Source organism: Balaenoptera acutorostrata, chromosome 16 (genome assembly GCF_949987535.1).
Source record: "Balaenoptera acutorostrata chromosome 16, mBalAcu1.1, whole genome shotgun sequence".
Lineage (NCBI taxonomy): Eukaryota > Metazoa > Chordata > Mammalia > Artiodactyla > Balaenopteridae > Balaenoptera > Balaenoptera acutorostrata.
In genome coordinates this window covers 84,946,154-84,967,646 of record NC_080079.1, presented here as the reverse complement: position 1 = coordinate 84,967,646, position 21,493 = coordinate 84,946,154, and the positions used below count along the sequence as shown (strand labels likewise).

The 21,493-nt window shown below is 39.6% G+C and overlaps 1 protein-coding gene across 3 annotated transcripts in view; it reads right to left on the bottom strand.

Annotated features, from left to right (window-relative positions):
• ARID5B (AT-rich interaction domain 5B) overlaps positions 1 to 21,493 on the bottom strand; it is a 189,879-nt gene that overhangs the window by 88,591 nt on the left and 79,795 nt on the right. For all 3 annotated transcript variants that reach the window (XM_057530645.1, XM_057530646.1, XM_057530647.1), the window contains one exon: positions 8,203 to 8,433. In XM_057530645.1, coding sequence (XP_057386628.1) covers positions 8,203 to 8,433 — 231 coding nt within the window. The remainder of the gene's footprint in view (positions 1 to 8,202; positions 8,434 to 21,493) is intronic.

Here is a 21,493-nt window from a genome sequence, read left to right as displayed (position 1 = left end):
GGGTGTAACATAGACAAGAGAAGACGCTGGCATCAGAGTTTCTTGATCCCAATCCAATGGTTTTCATATTTTGAATCTTTACCATCATTCCTTTCTAAACCACTCCAACACATACCAATCCCTCTAAATCCTACAGAACCTATTTTACATTGATCATCTAGAGACCTGGTGGTCAGTTATCTGTTTCCTGTCAGCCTGATGATCTCCGGAAATCTGCCAGATCTTTCCGAGCAGGGACCAAGGTGAGAGGCACGCAAGTATCATGGTTAAGAGTCACCCTGTCTAGTCTCAAGACCTGGTTTTACCACTTGCTAGCTGTGGCATGTTGCTGTGCTTAAATGTCCTCATCTGTAAAATGGCAGAGAGCAATGTTATCGATACACAGTATGGACGTATCCGTTCATTCATGTAACCGATATTTATTACATACCTACTGTGTGCCAAGTATTGTTCTGGTCTCCAGGCACGTGGTTGTGAAAAGACAGAAGAGTTCCTGGCTCTTAAAGAGCTTACATATAGTATGGGTGGGGAGGAGGCAGACAGACTAAAACATGTAAAGAGACAAATATAGGAGTTCATTTCCGATAGGGATGAGTGATAGGACGATAATGATACACTGGGTGATGGGATAGAGCCAGATTTGTGGAAGAGGGAAGGTCAGAGAAGACTTCTCTGGGGAGGAGACATTTGAGCTGAGGCTGGAATGACGAGAAGAAGCCAGACCCATGATATCTGTGGAAACACATTCCAGGCAGAAGGACAAACAAACAAGTATTTCTGGAATGAACGGATGTCGAATGAGTTTTAAGAAGCAAATGATACCTCATTTTCCCTGGCAGTCTGTATAGGTATGAAACGATTTTGTGCATGTTTTTTGAGGAATCACTGTGGACCCCATATGTGGTTAAGGTAGTATTGGGTGGTGCAAGAGGTACAAGAAGATTCTGTTAACGTGAGTGCTTAAATAGTACTTGCCATGTTCCATCTAAGTGCTTTAAGTGATTAACTCATTTAATCTTCACAACAACCCCGTGAGGCATGGTCTATACCGAGGAGGTATGGTCATGGCTATCGCACATTTTGCTAATACCCTTCCCACATACTACACTGTAAGATCCTTAAGAGTAGGGTATTTTTCTGTCTTGTTCACAACTGTGTGCACAGGCACCGCTTGCTGCACTGTAGGTACTGAATAGATATTGGCGAAACACAGGAGTGGATACGGGCATACTGTGTATCAGACAACGTCCCGGGCCCTAAGCATCCCCAGAGAGCCTCTCCCACAGTCCAAGGAACTTAAATCAATCCAGTTTCCCTGACAGGATAGAATGAAGGAGTTTAGAGAGAATCTTCATTTATCAAGAAGATTTTAAAAATCAAATGAACACAGACTTACTCGGGACCTTGTTCCACCAACCCTACCCCTAACCAGCACTTCTGCCTGTGATTTTTCAACGACCTGGCTCCTTCCTGTAGCGTGTGTGGTGTGTGTGTGTGCGCGCGCGTTTTAACTGATAAAAATATCTGTTTCACCCTGGAGAGGAATATGTTGATCTTGCTAAAGTAATAGGATATAACTTTCTTGCTTTTCTCGATAAAATCCTAGGTGAAATATTAGCCAATATAGACACAAATCCTTTCTTCTGGGGTGAACAGAGTGTATTGAACCCATGAGTCCAAATAGTTTCCAATAACCTATGGAGTCCACTCAGCTACAAAAGGAGTCCAGAGTTATTTTAAAATACATTTTAAGTTCTAAAAACAGAAGAGAAATCCACTAATCCTACCCACTTCATATATCACGACTCTGTAAATTAATTTACAGTAGCAACATAAAAATTCTTTCTATTAACCCCCAAAAGGGTTGGCACCCTAGCTTCCAACGCCTCTGCCCAAGGAGGCCTGTTCTCCAGTCCTCTTTGTGTCTCACTGTCCTGGAAGCCAAAGCCCTATGTCCACCATTCCATGTACTCTAGAGCACATCCCACACACCTCTACCAGCAGACGTACTGGGGTTTGGTTGACTATGTGGTATGATGAACTTAACATCCTCTCTGGCCCTGCTTTGGCAGCTATGTGGAATAAAGAGGAGGTACCAGGAGTGGTCGTGGTTAGACCATCCTCTAATGATAAACAGAACCTCTAGAAAATTTCCAAGACAAAGCAGTCCTCCAAGCGAGATCTCTGAAGGTGAAGGCCTTCTACGGAAACAGCAATGTACAAGAAGCACAACTCCTTTGCCACTCGGCTTCAGTTAAAGAGAAACATCTGCCTTGTTATCATTTGGGAGGTGGGTGGGCACCGCAGGCAGGCAGGCAGGCAGGGGAAGCCTGAATGTGGACAGGGGCCAGGAATAAAGCCATCAGATCATCGAAATCCACTGAGACCATGAAACCTACTTTGGCAAGGAAAAAATGTTTACTCACTTACAAATTCCCATGATCTTTAGCAAAACAACTGCCTTTCCTTTCATTTCCAGCAAAACATGTGATGTTCAGAGGGGAAGAGGCTGTGTCGTCCAGCTCGTCCTTTACACTTCAAAATAATTTTATAGGTCCTGAGTTTTCTTTCATAAAACGTCAAGGTTTCATCCCCTCTTCTGTTTCCCTCCCTCCCTTTGCTTTTTCTCCTTTTGTCTATAATGTCATTATTTCACCCCACAGGAAAACGGAAAGTTCAGGGCAGAGTCAGAAAAGCGTCTTTAAAACATACTGTAAAAAGTAGAAAACTATTCTTTTCCATTAAGGTTCCAGTAAGAGCCCCAGAGCCTTAGGAAAACAGTTCCTTTATTATTCAAAGAGGACGATGGGTTTAGATGACTACGTACAAGTTGTCTGACGCCTAAGACTACAACAGAAACAATTGAGAATCTTCATTTATCAAGAGAATTAAAAAAAAAAAAAAATCAAGTGAATACAAATTTTTTCTGAGCCCAGCAAGTGGGCTGTTACTACTGGATTTTATAGATGGGACAAGTGAGGGGGCCTTACGTCACTTGCCCAGAGCACAGCAAATCAGACGGTTGAGCCTTGATTAAACCGGGGCTATGTGCCTATAAGCCTGGCACTCTTTTTATTCAATACTATACCACATTACCCCCCAGCCCCTCAGCAGAGGCTATGTCTTAATATTGATGTAGCCAACTTCTCCCCGAGGATCAGGGTTCACGGTGTTCTCCATGTGGACCAAACACCAAGATGACGGTCCATCTCATCTCTGTTCTGTTCGGGTGATTTACCACATCCTTCCTTTAACCCCATCCCACTCCTTGGTCAAGAAGCCCATGCACACACGCACACGTGCACACACCATCTGCCAAGGAACTTAGAAGCATGACTTCTTATGTCTCTCTGCAATTCAAAACTCAAACCAAAATAAACCATACTTTTATTAATTTTTTAACCAACCATATCTTCATCCATTTAGCCTCACCCACCTTTAAAAACTGATTTCATCTCATTTACGTTGGGTCTGCCTCACATCTCTGATAGAAGCCAATACCTTAAAGTTATCCATTTATCTACCATACTGCGGGTGCCTCTGTTTGGATTTAGCTGTCAACACCTCACACATGTGAAATCAATTTGTGTGATATTAATGTAAACATTGTGCATTACAAACTGGTGGACATTTTATTGTTCTAACAGGAAAAACAGACAAAATGTTTGCAGGTGTGTGTTTTCTCTACAGCACAGACAATAACACACTATAAATGACAGTACGTGTTTTACAAAAGGATCATCACATTATAAAAAGAGGTAAAAGTAAGGTGGGGGGCTGTCAGAGAATGTCTTATGCTAGCAGATTCTGACAGGACAGTGGGGGGCGGGAATTATACGTAGGGTAAAGATTTTTATGAAAAAAAATTGCCATTCATAATGTCACTTTCCCCTCATTGTTATTATAACCTCGTTTCCTAATTGCATGTGCAAGACAACCAGTTTTCATAATGCTTCAGTGCGGAGTCCATTGCTTTAGTTTTAAAAATAGTCAACTCTCTTGTGCTAAGAAAACAGCACATTGCCTTTCAGAGCGTTGTAACTGACAAGATGGAAGAATGCGGGCAGGATGCTGAGGCTGAAGCTTTTCAATCACCTAACATTAATACGATTCAATTTATGCTTATGTCATAGGTTTAGACATTGTGCTGCAGTGTAAGCAAGGAAGGGACTTGAATAAAATACACTGAAGAAAGCAGATGGTATGCTATCAAAACCCTTCAAGCCTAAAATAACCTTTCCCAAGTAAGGAGAATAGTTAATTAAAACCAGGATATATTTACTCTATGCTGAATATCTCAATGTAAATAAAAATCAAAATGACACTACTGTCATGTGGGACTAAATGATGAAATTTCATCTATTCTCTTTTTCTTTCATAGTTTCTAATCAAACTTTTCATTAAACAGCTTCATAAAATTCCATGGAGAATTTATTTACAGGGACTCGTTGCAGATTTAAAAGCCTTACTTTTATTGTTCAATTAAATTTGTTATTCAGTGGACGACATTAAAACAATGGGAAAGGGGTGGGGTGTCTGAGCAGTTGGGCAAGGTGGTCACACGAGCAAAGTCCATTTTCGGAGATGAACCTGGGGAATGGGAGTAAGCTGGATGGCACACAGAGGACACGAGGGGACATCCCTGCTCGAGAAAGCAAGCCCAGATCCGGTCCAAAGCCACGGCCTGGGTTTGTCCCAGCCCGGGTCCACCGACTCACATTCATGTCCTACTGGTAGAGGGGGCGTCAGGCCATTTATAAATCCCACCCAGAGAGCATGGCCTCCTGAGGGTGATGACTAAGGGCAAACAAATCTAAGAGAGACCAACAGCTGACCCAGGGCAAAGGCAGCCATTCCTAATGGAGTCTGGACCTGAATTTTAAATGATCTAGGTATTTCTAAAACTTTTCTAATAACCTCTCTCCCTATTTTTACTTTTTAAAAATTTTAATTGGAGTATAGTTGATTTACAACGTGGTGTTAGTTTCAGGCATACAGCAAAGTGAATCAGTTATGCATACACATGTATCCACTCTTTTTTTTTTTAAGATTCTTTTCCCATATAGGCCATTACAGAGTGTTGAGTAGAGTTCCCTGTGCTATACAGCAGGTTCTTATTAGTTATCTATTTTACATACAGCACTGTGTATATGTCAATCCCAATCTCCCAATTTATCCCTCCCCTTCCCACCGCTTCTCCCTATTTTTAAAAACCAGATCCAGCTCTGCCTTTTCCATGAGGCTTTCCCTGACCCCTCGCCATGACATGACCATCTTTTCCAGCCAGGCCATCTCCTGCATGCCCCCAGCTCACTGTGAAATGCCTACTGCACGTGACTTCTACAGCACTCACCCAATACTTCATCACTGACTTTCCTGTAACATGAGTTAACCTTTCAGGTGCGTTAATCCTGTCTTCCCCAATTAGATTTTAAATCCTCAAAACAAGCAAGGACTGTGTTTTATTTATCTTTGGAACACTCCCTCCCACCCTCACTCCGTAACCCCCTTTAATAAAAGAAAGCAAAAGATATATTAGTTAATAAAATAAACATTATTTAATCATAGGAAAGCAGACACTGTCCTTTCGAGAAGGACCTTGGAGGTATTTTACGGCAATTTATGAATTTCATGTGTCAAAGGCGTAGCTGCTAAATGCTATGCACTCTTTGCCATCAGCTCCACCATTCATCCACCTGGTGATATGGCTAATAAAATTTGATTTTTACAGCCTAGGCATACTGTTACCTAAATTACATTTGACCAATTACTGAAGTCACCAAACGTGTGGTACAGAATATATACTGTGCAGAAAATTCATCTGTGGGCCCCCCGGCACTCACGGTAATCTGACAGAAGTGTTTCAGTCATCTGGCAGTGTTTAATATTAGGAACATTTGTTTAATGCCAGTCACTAATTAAATTTATGTTCTTCCACCAACTGTTGGTTGGAGAAATCCAACCCCGCGTTTCAACAAACCCTTTAACCCATGTTGATTTCAAATATAACCAGTTGGAGGTTTAAAAGGAATTTCTCTGGAAATTGAGATGTATGACCAGAAGTGCAAGGTGGGGGAGGGATGTTGGTGAACGTGTTCAAATTGGGTCAGAATAAGCTTTTTTTCTGTTCACTTACTAAAATGAAACCCTGTAAGAAGTCCCAACTATTTGAAGTAGAAACTTAACTAAAAAAATCTGATATTCCAATTTTTAGACTAGCCATCTAGAAGCTCTTTAAAGGTACCTTTATTTCAAAAGAAAGCTTCCACTTTAAGAGGCTGGAGAAGAAAAACAGCATTAAAATTAGCTATACCAGAAGAAAATTCTGGAAAACATTCAAAAGTCAGATGCTTGTGTTTGTGAGAACATTTAAAACTAATTTAGTAACTCTTAAACAACCATTGTGATCGCTGTTAAACTGGAACTTCTATTACCACTTCTAGATACAACAGCTTTGAAACTCCATGACTAATAACTCTTAAATTAGCCAAAAAGGTTAAAACATTTTTTCATTATATTACACGTGAAACTCTAATTTTGAATACTCTTAAATGAGGGAAAGCATTTTTTCAGTTCTATTCTGTTTCAGAAATTTAGAGACCTCTTGAGCAGCAAGCAGGACAGAGAAACCCTTTGTCCTGGGAGTAGGGGCTAGAGATGAAAAACTCAAAAGAGAAGTATTGAAAAGGGAAGATTTATAAATGTTGATCTGAAAAGAGAGTATGTTTTAAAAATGTATTAGATACATTCATCTACTTAAATAAAAAGGTTATTTGAACATTAAGAACGATAAGAAAATCATAACTTGACTCTATTACTATTACTCTCTTATAAACACTATTACTCTCTTATAGACCGATAAGCCAGAGTTGTGAAAGGCACCTGGAAAAAGTTTGTAACAACAAAAAAAGTCATGTCTAATAAACTTAGGTCCCCTTCCTCTCTTTTCTCCCTTCGTTCTTGGATCAAGATGAGCCGTCTGGTCACCCTACCCTCATCTGCCCACACACCTACTACTTACAATACCCCCGCAGCAGCTCCAGGGCTGCTGGAGTCGTGAACAATCAGACTGGAGAGGACACCGTGGACCCCCAAACCACGGTGAGGCCTGTAACGGCTGAGCAGAATAATCTGAACCTGAATAATCCGCAAAATTAGGCATCCTCGGAAAGACATTACCCAACAGAATCAAGGAATGTTCTGCCCCAAGGGACCCCGTCATACTCTCTAGGCCAGGGGTCTCCACTGCGTCTGCACCCAGATACCCACATGGGGGCCAGCGCGGCTCAGTCATCACCCCGCTCACTCTACGGTGGTGATTCCCAGAGAAGGGAGAGGGTGAGAGTTGGGGGTGCCTTTGCCTCTGTAAGTATAGGAACTGCCAGGCGACACGTGTACTACGATGACGCGCCCCCAGGGTATTCTGATGTCCCTGCCCAGCCTATTGAGAACCACTGATATGATCCAATCTCTTCAAGAAAGAGATGAGAAAGTGAAGATGTGAGAGATGTGATTTTATCTTGCCTCCAGTCTTTCACGGCATCATGAAAGGTCTCCTAGACTTAGGATGTGATCTCTTCTCTTCCTTCCTTTCTATCTACAGAGACCTCATGACCAATCAGCTGAACAGAGATGCAGATACAGATATGTGTGCACATACCCATCTTTGATGGGCACAGTGTATAAAGATATATGTATATGACAAAATTAAGGGGCATGGGGATCTATTATCTATCTATGTCTATCTATCTATCTATATCTATTTACCTTATGATACTGAAGTGGTTAAACTGGTGTGTTTTTTTTTAAACTGGCGAATTTTTATAGCTCCTTATACCACTGAAAAGGAAGTGATCAGTTAAATGAAAAAAATCAGTATCTGAATAGCCGAACCCTTTTAAGAAGCAACTAGCATAAAAGCTTCCTGTCCTATGAAGTCCAATTTCAAGGTTGACCAAACAACTCCAGACTCTGTCTTGAACAACAAATTCTAAAGAATAATCCTGGGCCCTGGTACACACAGGCTGCCAAGGTGGCAATGACGTCTTATGCCGCAATCACTGGGGGGAGGGGAGGGGTGGGTGGCACACAGGGCTTGTCAAAGTAAGCCCCGTTCCCCATCACTGCTCTTCACAAGAACTGAAAACAGCCAAACACACACGCACAAGTTTCATGTAGGAAAAAAAAAAAAAAAAGACTCACCAAACTCATCGCATATGCTCTCATTTTCTATGAGAGTTGGGTGGTCAAAGGTGTCCCGACAGTACAGGATCTGAGGGTTCTTGCTGACCACTGCGATGCCCCCCAGGGCCAATGCAAACTGGTCCGTGAGAATGGAAGACGGCTTATCCTGGATGCGTTTCAGCATCGAGCGGTAGCGGCAGTACTGAGGGTAGCTGAGAACTATCACGTTCGTTTCTTCCTCGTCCTCCCCTAGACAAACAAGAAAACACTTCCATTACCCTTTTCCCTCCAACAGAGAACTGTCGTGGCCCTGGCATCATTTCAATGAGCACCTCTGGTTTTGTACTAAAAACAGAGTCTTCAAAAAGACTCTTGCATCAGTTTATCTTCAGCACAGTTCGGCTACTGCCAGCATCCTCTCAGCACCATCACCCCTCCAGCTCCATGAAAAAGCCTCAGGCAGAGAAAAGGAAAAGAGTGGGATGGATAACCCCACAGACACATTAAGCAATGTTTAGGTCACCGGCAAGCAGCAGAACCAGAAAACTGTCTTGAAAGAATCTGATGTATATATATATTTTAAGCATTAAAGGCATCACCGTAGGAAAAAAATCAGAATTTTGTTGAGCTTCTTTATACTTCTTTCCACAGTTTGGTATTGCTTTTATTTTGGATTATGTCATCTTTCAGCGCTTAAAGCCCCTGTAAAGGTCATCTGGCCCCAGAGCGATGTCTGTGGGTCTGAAGAGCATCGTCATCTGCTCTGGTGGTTGTTAGTTTTGCTCAATGAATATTTCTCATTCTCTCTATGGTCCTGTGGAAAGGCCATACTTCCCTGCCCATTGAGGACAAACGGCTGTGTGACTCGTTCTGGCCAATGAAATATGGCAGTAGTGGGCGGCTACTTTAAGAGCCAGTGTACCATGGACCACACTCTCTCCCTCCCTTTGTTCTGGACATCTGTAATGTTTCAGACAGTGGCTACTCTGCCAGTCTTGGTCTTGAGTGAGGATAACACAGAGCAAAGCCCCTGGTTGGTCCTAAATGGATGTATAAACGTAAGCACTTGTTGTTTCAAGTGAGACTGTGATTTGGAGGTTGTTTTTGCAGCGTGATCTATCTCAATGTGACTGATACATCCACCTTCCCCGCCCTCCCCCCAACCCATACCCCCTATCTTCTAACGTTTCTCAAATCCATCTGGTAACTTAGCACAACGCAGAGGACCACACTGAGAGGACTCCCCAGGCATCTCTGTGAGAGCTCCATCAGAACCAACTTAACTCAGGAGAATGTTTCAGCAACTTTAATGAAACTCCCTCTTACAATGATCTTAATGCTTATTTACACCTCACCATATTAAGCGCTCATTTACAAAACCCAGATTCTGCGTGGATGAATCCTTCCTTCATCTTTTTTTTTTTAATTTTTTATTTATTATTTATTTATTATTTTAATTTTTGGCTGTGTTGGGTCTTTGTTTCTGTGCGAGGGCTTTCTCTAGTTGCGGCAAGCGGGGGCCACTCTTCATCGCGGTGCACGGGCCTCTCACTGTCGCGGCCTCTCTTGTTGCGGAGCACAGGCTCCAGACGCTCAGGCTCAGTAGTTGTGGCTCACGGGCCCAGCTGCTCCGCGGCATGTGGGATCTTCCCAGACCAGGGCTCGAACCCGTGTCCCCTGCATTGGCAGGCAGACTCTCAACCACTGCGCCACCAGGGAAGCCCCCTTCCTTCATCTTAAGCTTGAGAAATGGCACCCCCTCCCTTTGTTATCCTGCCACCTGCAAAACATCAAGCTGAATTTAGGCTCCATGACCCAGTTTGCCAGCACTCTCTATAACCACATCATCAGGGCGTTTGTAAGCAATTCCCAGATATGTCAGTTGCTTATCCAAAGGGAAAACACTCATTATTTCAAGCTTTTACCATGCTGCAGGGAACTGCACAAAACAGTTGTTAAGGATACCAACACGGTCGTGGCCATCTGGTAACCAGTGGGAGACGAATGAGTAAGGACGGAACATAATGATGGGACATAACCAGTACCAAAGGAAGGTGTGCATGTGACCTTTTCAGATAGGAGGCCATTACCCAGATGTATCTCTAATTATGTTCACTTAGTTCCTCAGGCTGGAGGCTTCTTCGAGAATGGAGACGTTTAGCTGCTTTCCAGATGACATCTTTTAACGGTTTACGTTGCTTAGACTCCTGCCTGGCTTGTGGGTAGCCACTTCATCAGCTGGCACACTTAATTAAAAGGAAATATGTCTACGCTGAAAGCAAGTCCCCAGTGAAAAGTAGTTCTGAGATGCTGATCTATGTCCCAAGACACGCCAATTTGAGATTTTTACAGTAGATCAAGACACTAGTTCACACTTTGGGTTCAAATCTGTGCTTTCTAGAGAGTTAAAGCAAAAAAATGTTTTAGTGGAAATATCTACCTAACATCATCAGAACTCCAGAGTGTCTAAGTACTATTGGAAGAAGCAGCCCATAATGTGTCAATTGCATCATTACACTCTATTTGTCCAGGATGACCAAGATTTCTCCAAGATCGTCCAAGATGAGAGACAGGGGTATAAACATGAACCCTCAGGACTTATTTCAGCATGCTCAGCCCCTAATGCCATCTCCTGTACATAGTAAATACTGTCCAAATATCCGTTGATTCCAAATCTCCTGGCTTTCTGTAATGGGTGGGGGGTGGCAGGAAGCTGTACTAGTTTCTCCAAGAATTCTTGAATGAAATGGAGAAAGTCATGCTTCTCAGGCTGAATAAAGGTGAAAAAATGAATGCTTCAGAGTTAGTTTTATAGCAGAAGATGTCACCTGGACTCATGGGACCACCTCACTTCCTTCCTATCCCTTCATTCTCCTTCTGTTTTTCTCTGACCATTTTTCGTGATGATGCCATCTCTAGTTTCTTCTTAATTTTCTATTCTGGATGAAATCAGCCCCCTGGCTACGTTCTGTGCTTAGAAATAACTTTTTTTTTTTTTTTTTTTTTTTACTCCACCTCATCCTTCAACCATTTATCCCTCTTTCATCATGCAGTTTCTAAAACACTAACCAAAACATGTGGTCCTTCTCTTTCTGATGGAAAAAAAATGGCAAATTCCCTCTGACCCCAAGTCATGGAAACACATGCTATGATGTCCATTCATTCTGGAGATAGTATCTCTAAGAATGCTCCCAGGACCGCCTGCATCAGAATCACATAGCGGGGTGTAAAGAGGCAGACTCTGGGGCCCCAATGAGAACCTCTGACTCAGAATCCCTAAGGTTGGGGCCCAGAAATTTATATTTTTAACAAGCTCCCAGGTAGTTCATGCACATTAAACTTTGAAAACACTACCTGAGTTTTACTTATAGTTATTTATTCAGTTGGGCTTTGATCTCTCTCCTCTCTCTCTATGTATATATACATTTTTTTTCTTTTTTTCCTGTTTTCAGGTATATGCTTCTATCCAAAACCCCAATGTACCTGAAACAGAATACAGGACCAAATTCCCTTCTCCTTGCCACTTTCCCAGGACTGTTATAGGTATCACAGAAGACAGCAAACGTAAAAAAGCTCTCTTAACCAAAAATATGAGGAACTGAGGAACTGTTTTCTTGTTTAGGAAGCGGAGCAAAAATACTAGTGCAATTTCTGGTGCTAATAAAAAAACATTAAAATTTACAAAGGCCTTTCACATAGCATATCTTTTGTTTGTTTGTTTCTCACAACAACCCTATTAGCATGACAACCTGTTTATTAATATTCCCTGACTTAGAGATGGGAAAGTTGAGGTTCAGACACCCAAGTGACTAGTCCAGGATCTCAAAAAACTAGAAAGTGATGGAGGTGAGACTATAACCCAATCTTTTAACTCCAAGTCTGATGAGCTTTTCATTATGACAAAATGTCACTAATAATAATAATAATAATAACAACATTCCTTAGGGTAATATCTTGATTTCTTTTCCCATATGGGTGTGGCTGAAATAAAATATTTTTCCTTTGACATATGATTATTATTGTTGTTGTTATTGCTGTGGAAGAGATTTAACTAATTTACAATATTAGAGATGAGGATGGTGGTCTTGATCAAGTAAAATAGGAGACATCCGTTTCATCAAGAACTGTTGAATTCAGCCAGTTATAAGCCAGAATTCTTTTACTCTGGTTAAGTTGACGTGTCCTTATTTTGGAACACTGAAATTCCCATTGTAACGATTTAACATTATTGACACACCTTTCATGTTTATCAACTTTCTACTTTCTATCCACATGATAGGAAATAAAGTCAACTCTAGGCTGTGCAAGCCTAGAACTCCTGCCCCTCACTGAGAGGTTAGAGGCATAGCTGGGACCTGGTCTAATGTGGCAGTGCTTAGTGATTCCAAAAAAAAAAAAAAATTATAACTTTATTGCTTATTAGCAGAACCATCCATTTGGACCAGAATTTTGGCACTGTTTGGACAGAGGCAAATTTCCAACCTTTCAAATTCCCAGAGGAGCTGCCTTGAATATTTACAAAAGCAGAGAAAGTCCATGAGACCCTCAGGACTCCTGTGAAGAGGTTAACAAGCATTCTAGGTGAGAGTCAGGAGAAAATCCAGAGTAAAGGTGAGATCTGGAAGAACCAACAATTCATCTAGGTCAAAGTTTCCCTGAGTGAAGATACCCTGGATCTCTTCTTTGGAGTTTAGGCAGAAGTTTCTTGAACTGAAGAAACTTTTATTTTTTTCAAGACGAAGTGTGGTCACCTTAATATGAAAGGTATGTACAAGAGAGTACAAAACTGAGTTTGGAAGAGCTTTCCAGGTCTAAAATTCTATGATCCTATAACTTCCTCCTAAGCCTTTGCATTAACTTCTTCCTGATACAGCTACAAAAATATTAAATTGTTCAACAGCTGTCATATTTTATTTTGCCCTAGTACACTAAGAAACAAATAAAGCCAAACAACCTTTCAAGAATTCTTAAATTCCTCAGCTACTTCTTTCCTCCTATGCATTTCATACACACACAAACAGATACTCCTATGCAAAGTTACGCATGAAACAAGGGCTGACAGTAAACACTGTGTAGGACATCTCCCCCTGCCCAATTCATAATAGGTCTAGCAGATAAATCTAAGAATGAATAAAGAGTGGATAAATTGCACATTTGTTTAGCAAGAGACAAACAACGTGTTCCTGGAACAAAGATTTTCTTTCAGCCACACCCACATAGGAAAAGAAATCAAAGTCTTACCCTAAGGAATCTTTCTCCAACACACTCTAGTTGGTTGGGTTATATACACATTACTTGATTTCTGTCAATAGAAAATGACCAGCAATAAATTACTGGTACCAAAGACTGAAATTTCAAACCATAATTATGATATTCTATTAAAACGTCATCCTGTTCCTCAAGTCCCCCTCCACCCAAAAAAAAGTGTGCCTATTTTAAAATGAAATATTCAAAGGGAATAAGAGTCCCCAAATTACTAAACCTTATTTCAACTTCAGTGAAAAGAACTTTGCCTATTAAAAGTTAATACCTAAAGTACACTGCTTGTAATGCTCAACCAAAATTACTCTAATCCTGCACTTATATCATAATTACACGTTTTGTTAACCTCTCTCAATGTCAATTTTTCACTTATTTATATGTTTTCAAAGTCCAAAACAGAATTCCACTGAGAAACTGTAATTATAACGTGAGACTCCACCCAAGCTTTTCAAACAGTAACTGTATACCATTGCTTTAATCCTCAGCGTTGGGCTGGGAGCGGGGAGAAGGTGGGGGGAGATGGTAAGAGCAGGCATTCATTCTGAATAGCACGTTGCTCAAGTCGTCTTTGTAAAAAGAGAGATGCATGAAATAGCAAACACAATGAATTAATGGAGCATTGACTTTCAAATATCCATAATGCTATTTTTTTTAAATAGATAATGGTGGCCAAATGCACAGAAGGCTGAAAACATAAATTCCGGAGGAGAAATTTGCTTTTATCTCTTACACAACAATTTAGAAATGTAACTTTCTTTTTCATTCTGTGGGGAGGAGGGAAGGCTTGTTTCGGAAACATCACACTATTATGCTTACTGAAAACCACTATAATCTATTTCTAACATCACAGTAAGCTTAAAAAAAAAAAAAAAAAAAAAAAACTTAAAAAAACCCTCGCACCAGGATTTTATAGAGCATGGTGGAAAAAGTATGCATGTTCCTTCCTGCACCTAATTACCTCAACTGAAAAATCTGCCAAGTATTTTGCCCTTTAGTTCTCTTAATCGTATTAGGGCAAATGCATTTGGATGCCAATAGAAACAAACATTTAAAGATTTTCACTTAAAAGATTCCAAATATGTATGAAGGTTATGTTTGAGACACAATGTCCCTAGCCCTTCAAAGATGATATACAGTGTTCTTTTATTTTTCCCCAAGCAAATATGAATTTGCTCATGTTATAAAACTTGATGTCTAGTTTTGAGACAATTTAAGTAAAATAATGTCAATATGAGAGGCTCTTACAATGATTTATGCTTCTTTCTGTTACTTTATTACATTAGACATTCCTTTCTCAAAGCTTTATACTTTTCACTGTGCTCCTAGCAACGACCCAAGGCAAAGCATCAACTTTATATACCTGGCACCATTCCAATTCTTACTGCTATTGACAATTATATTGAAGTTTCCACTTAATTGCTACTCTGTTGTGACACTGAATATTTGTCATAATTAGGCATTTCCTATTTTCCGTCCATTCATTTTTGATTATTACTGAAAATGAAATTTTTTTATTCCAGAAAACCTAAGCATGAAAATTCTACAGATAAGAGTAGCTACAGCTGTTACTATCATTACCAACATTGTAACATGCAGCAAAAAAAAAAAAAAAAGAAAAGAATATAATTTCTCGGAAGGTAATTTTCCTTTCAGTCTAAGTGCTCTTATTCATCTTACAGTTACTCAATGATTTCCTGTTCTAATTACAGGACATTATACAGAAAGACGTTTGTAAAAGGAAAATGCAGCAGTGCATATGACTTAAATGGCCTGAATTGGTTGAAAGTGTTTAAAATTCACAGTTGTACATTAACTTTATCAATTCCTGATTACAATTCTGTGTAAACGTGTAATGTGTCCCTACATCTCTCATAAGGCAGTCAACCTAGTACCCAAAGTTAGTACACATCAAAGGAGAGAATACAGTTGCAGTTAAACTGACGTTGAAGAGTTGGGTTGAGGAAGATCAGTTTTTTGGGTTTTTTTCTCACCAAAGCTGTTAAATTGGAGGCACGCCAAGATAAGGAGTGGAAAATATTAATAATAAAAATAAATTAAATGCCTGAATAAAAGGGAGAGAGAACAAGATTCCATCCAGAATAGAAATGAAAAGGCCACAAACTATTTCATAAAAACATACTGTGACGTAAATTGCACATCAGTATTGCACTGCTGTGGTTATTTTGAGAAATGGTTTGTACTGTAAGTCAGCTGGTGCTGCCCCACCCTTAATGATTTTGTAAGTCTCTACACAGTAAGCAAGTGGGGCAGCCCTGAGATTGCTAAGACAGAAAACAGACCTAGCCAAACAGAACTGACAATAAAAAGATAATGTACTTTTAACATAACAGAACAAGAAGATTGGTTTTATTAACTAAAAAAAACCCTACTTTAAATGGTCCCCAGCTTGCCATTTGTTTTGATAAATGGAAAGACAGATCTTCCCAGGATAGGCAACAAAAACACCACTGGAGAACTTATAAAAAGAGAATATGGGAAAATATGTCAGTGCATGGTTACAAACAGAACAAAGAATATTTCAAATGTAAAACCCAGGGTTTTAACCAGCTGTTTCCAAAAGCAAGCCACTTCAAATGGATGGATACACAAATATAAAAATACGTGTTAATATGTTAATATCAGCTTTTGCCCTACTACTGCTTCATCACTCAAAAAAAGAAGACAACAGAAAGCTAAACTAAAACCAAGCACTGCCATCACACTTCAAGGAACAAATGAACCTACTAGGAGGCAAAGCCAGCTCCACCACCAAGGGTCCCCCAAATGGTCACTGAATTCTAAGCTGCATTCAAGAGCCATATTAGATTTGTTCTAGAGAATTTTGTGTCTGATTCCCACATGGCTCAATTCAGCCAAATTTAAATGTCATACAAGACAGGGATTATGCAACAGGTGTATCTACTGGTGAGACCACATGGCTAGAATGACGCATAGGTAAAAGTGGTGACCACATTTGGGGTGTGATTCTAAGGGGTCTGATTTACCATAACCTGCCTCCCTTTCACAGGATTAACTGTTAAGCTACAGTCAACCATTCACTTTTAGTATCAGTGAGTTTCAGTGTCTGAAGAAGAAAATATAAAGAACCCTTGAGACCCCCTAGGAGCCAGATCTTAGTCAAAATTTCTCCTACTTTAAAATTATGTCAAAGAGATTAATTTATCCATTTATTTATTTACTAGTGACCCAGGTAAGGCTATTATATTGGATTTGAACTTAGTTCAACTCAACCCTCTCTTGCTTTACAGGAAGCTACTACTAAGATCCAGTTAGCCCCTCTGGTACCATGACAAAGTTGCTATAAGAGAAGGAAACTTGACCATCATTAGCACAACTGGTCTTAAAAATCATATTAACTTCTGCCATCTTTCCCCTTAAAATATCTACACAGCTTTTTATTCTTATTTTGTAGCTTATGTCTGCCATCATTGCGAGAGTCACAATTCCATTTCTGCAAAGTAAAGGAGCTGTTACAGTGGAGGATTACTGGAAAAAAAAAAAAAAAAAAAAACAATTCCATTTCTGCAGCAGCCATGTAAGCCTTTGACATTTGAGAGACCCTCCTGAACCCCCAAACTCATGAATAAACCTAATTAAGGTGTGATACTGGACAGATCAATAGCTAAATGATTAACTTCCACACATTAGTCTCTCAGCATGTAAGATCTGAATTTGTGCATTAACAAAATGACATCACTATTTGTCATGACTTTCATGGACATGATTATTTCACTAGTCAGCACTGATCAAGCTAAATCTCATCATTTCCAACATGGTTTGTATCAGGGGGAAAAATCTGTGTGTGTGGAGAACTAAACACCAAATGATGCAAGACTAATTAATATTGATTACCTAGTGCTCAGCATTTTGAAGGCATTCTATATATATATACATACATACGCATACATATGTGTGTGTGTGTGTATATATACACTACATAACAGAATATATATCTGGAAATAATATTATGTCATGGTATGGCTACTTTCATTAAAACTGTGTGGTCATTAAAAATACTAAAATCAAATAACATTTCAGGTCATGCAAAGATGCTTCTGTTATATTCAGTGAAAATAAGAAAGGTAAGAAATAATATATTCAGCCCCTTGTCTTTTGTTTAATAGCATTACTGAGATATAATTCACATACTAGATAATTCATCCATTTAAAATGCACAAGCTTTTAGTATATTCACAGAGTTATGCATCTATCACTACAGTCAAATTTAGAACATTTTCATTATCCCAAAAGAAACCCTAAACCCCCTCACTCCCACATCTCTTTGCCCCTCATCAGTCCTAGGCAACCACTAATCTACTTTCTGTCTCTATAGATTTGCCTATTCTGGACATTTAATATAAATGGAATCATACAATATGCGGTTCTTTTTGACTGGCTCCTCTCACTTAGCATAATGTTTTCAAGGTTCATACATATTGTAGAGTGTATCAGTATTTCATTTCCTTTTACTGCTAAATAATATTCCATTGTATGGACATACCACATTTTATTTATCCATTCCATCAAGAGATGAGACGTTTGGGTTGTTTCCACTTTTTGGCTATTATGGATAATGCTGCTATCAACATTTGAGTAAAAGTTTTTGGGTGGATATATGTTTTCATTTCTCTTGTGCATATATCTAGGAATGGAATTGATGGATCATATGGTAGTTCTGTGTTTGCCCTTTTGAGGAACTGTCAGACTGTTTTCCAATGTGGCTGCACCATTTTACATTCTCTCCAATAGTGTATGAGGTTTCTGATACCTGCACATCCTCGCTAACACTTGTTATTATTTGTCTTTTTGATAGCCATCCTAGAAGGTGTGAAGTGGTATCCCATGTTGTCTTGTTTAATGCTTAAAAATCACTAATAGTGGGGTTCAGCTAGGTTATGAGAGTATCTGGGATTCTTATTTTCTCCTTTGTTTGCCTGCATTTTAACTGTGCAATATTTTTTTAAAGATGTGGACATCTGGCACATTTATATGGAATTTCAAGAGATCTCAAGTAGTTAATCTTGAGAAAAAACAAAGCTGGAGGACTCACACTTTCCTATTTCAAAACTTACTACAAAGCTACAGTAATCAAAGCAGTGTGGTAATGGCATAAGGGTCAAATGTGATTGACAGAATAGGGAGTCCAGAAATAAACTTTCAAATGTGTCAACAAGGGTGCCAAGATCATTCAATGGGGAAAGGACAGTCTTTTCAACAAATGCTGTCGGGAAAACTAAATATTGATAGGAAAAGAATGCATTGGAACCCTTACCTCATACCACATACAAAAATTAACTTAAAATTGATCAAAGACTCAAATTTAAGAGCTAAAACTACAAAACACAGGAGGAATCTTCATGACCTAGGATTTCACAATGGTTTCTTAAGCATGACACCAAAAGTGCAGGCAACAACAAGAACAAAAAAATAGATAAATTGGACTTCATCAAGATTTAAAACTTTTGTGCACCAAAGGACACTATCAAGAAAGTGAAAAGACAATGCTCAGAAGGGGAGAAAATGTTTGCAAATCATATATCAAATAAAGGATTAATATCCAGAATATACAAATAGCTCCTAAAACAAAAAGACAAACAATCCAACTTAAAAGGACTTGAATAGATGTTTCTCCAAAGAAGTTATACAAATGACACATGAAAAAAATGCTCAATATCATTAGTCACTAGGGAAATGCAAATCAAAACCATAATGAGATACTACTTCACACCTACTGGGATGGCTATTACTTTAAAAATAAATAAAACAAAAACAATAAACTCCAAGTGTTGGTGAGGCTGTGGAGAAATTGGAACCCTCATATATTGCTGGTGAGAACATAAAATGGTTGTAGCTGCAGTGGAAAATAGTCTGGAAGTTGCTTAAAAAGTTACAAATTGAATTACCATATGACCTAGTAATTCCACTCCTAGGTATATACCCCAAAGAATTGAAAACAAGAACTCAAACAGATACCTGTACATCAGTGTAACAGCAGCATTATTCACAAGAGCCAAAAAGTAGAAACAACTCAAGTGTCCAATAACAGATGAACAAATAAACAATGTGGTTATGCATACAATGGAATATTATTCAGCCATAAAAAGGAATGAAGTTCTGATACATGCTACAATATGGATGAACTTTGAAAACATTATGCTAGTGAAATAAGCCAGACAAAGGACAAATAATGTATGATTCTATTTATATGAAGTATCTAGAATAGGCAAATTCTTACAGAGAGTAGAACAGAGGTTGCCAGGGGCTGGGGCTGAGGATAGAGGCAGGGAATAAGGAGCTATTGCTTAATGGGTAAAGAGTTTCTGTTTAGGATGATGAAAAAGCTGGAAATAGATACTGGTAATGGTTACACAAGACTGGGAATGTACTTAATGCCACTGAATTGTATGCTTAAAAATGGTTACAACAGTAAATGTTATGTACATGTGTTTTACACAATTTAAAAAAAGAGGGGGCTATCTGGCAAGGGTTATATTTTCTATGTGGATGCCTTCTTAATTGCTTCTTGAAAGAAAAAGAGGTGTCTCTCCAAAAGAGGTGTTTTATGGTCTAAAATATAAACTCCTGGAGGGCACAGAATCAGTGTCCTAGTTTCTTGTTATCCCTCCTAGACCTTTGAAGGACCACTGACAAATGCAATTGCCTACAGAGAGTATCGCAGTCAACATCTGAACCTTCTGTCAAACAGTAAGAGCAGTCATGTCACTAGTTCACTCTAGGCTCTGGACCAGCAGCTCTGCCCAAAAGGCTCAAAGGATGTGGAGAAAGTTATCCACCAAACAGTGTTTTAGTCATTGGCTGGCATTAGATGATGGGGACTGAGGTTGGGCAGTCATCTCATTTTTGTGACTTTTTAAAAAATAATTGCACCGCTTGAGGAGTGTGTGGACCACCCTCAAAGAACTGAGCCATCTCCAAACAACAGCATTGACTTCTGAGAGCTCATGTCCTCATGTGACAAGAGTTGCTTGGATGCATTGTTTTCTTGCATATTATCATAGGCCTTCTGGAGTGGCTTAACAAGGAGGGCAAAGGCTTCTTTCTTCTACCAGTGGCTCATCATGAATCAGGGGACTTCAAACTGGTGAACCCCTGGACCGAACCTGCATAGGCATGGGACAGATGCTCAACATCTGTGTCACTCACTACTCCACTCATCTGCCTGAGAGTGAGCCTGCACTCAATACAGTCAATCTCCTTTACCCATCTACTACCCCTTAGTCGTCTTAAGATCACTAAAGAGACAAATCAAAATACTGGTTTTGGAGAAGCCTCCTTTATTGATATATTAAGGCACCATAAACCATGGGCTTTGATCTTTCTCTTTTTTCATATATTTCCGTTAAAGGAGATGCTTGGCAGTAGTAACAGAGTACTTTGGCCTGCGTTAAGATGCTCTGAATTCAGAAAAGCCAGAGCAATAAAGGTTAATGATGCTGATCCCTTTAAATGTAGCTGGAATGTTCTGCAAGGTTACCAGATTTTTAAAAATAAACTGCATAAAACCTAAGGATAAAAATTTTACATGATTTATATCAGAACTCTTGTACGTTAATAAATACAGACTCTAACACTTCAGATATTATCAAATGATATATAATATTTATTCTAATTATAGTCAATCACCATCTTATTTCATTCCATGTCATGTTTAACATTTTCTACTGCCTATTAACAAAAAATTCATTCAGGGCTTCCCTGGTGGTGCAGTGGTTGAGAATCGGCCTGCCAATGCAGGAGACACGGGTTCGAGCCCTGGTCTGGGAAGATCCCACATGCCGTGGAGCGGCTGGGCCCGTGAGCCACAGCTACTGAGCCTGCATGTCTGGAGCCTGTGCTCCGCAACAAGAGAGGCCGGGATAGTGAGAGGCCCGCGCACTGCGATGAAGAGTGGCCCCCGCTCACCGCAACTAGAGAAAGCCCGCGCACAGAAACGAAGACCCAACTCAGCCAAAAATAAATAAATAAATAAATAAAACTAAAAAAAAAAAATTCATTCAAATTTATG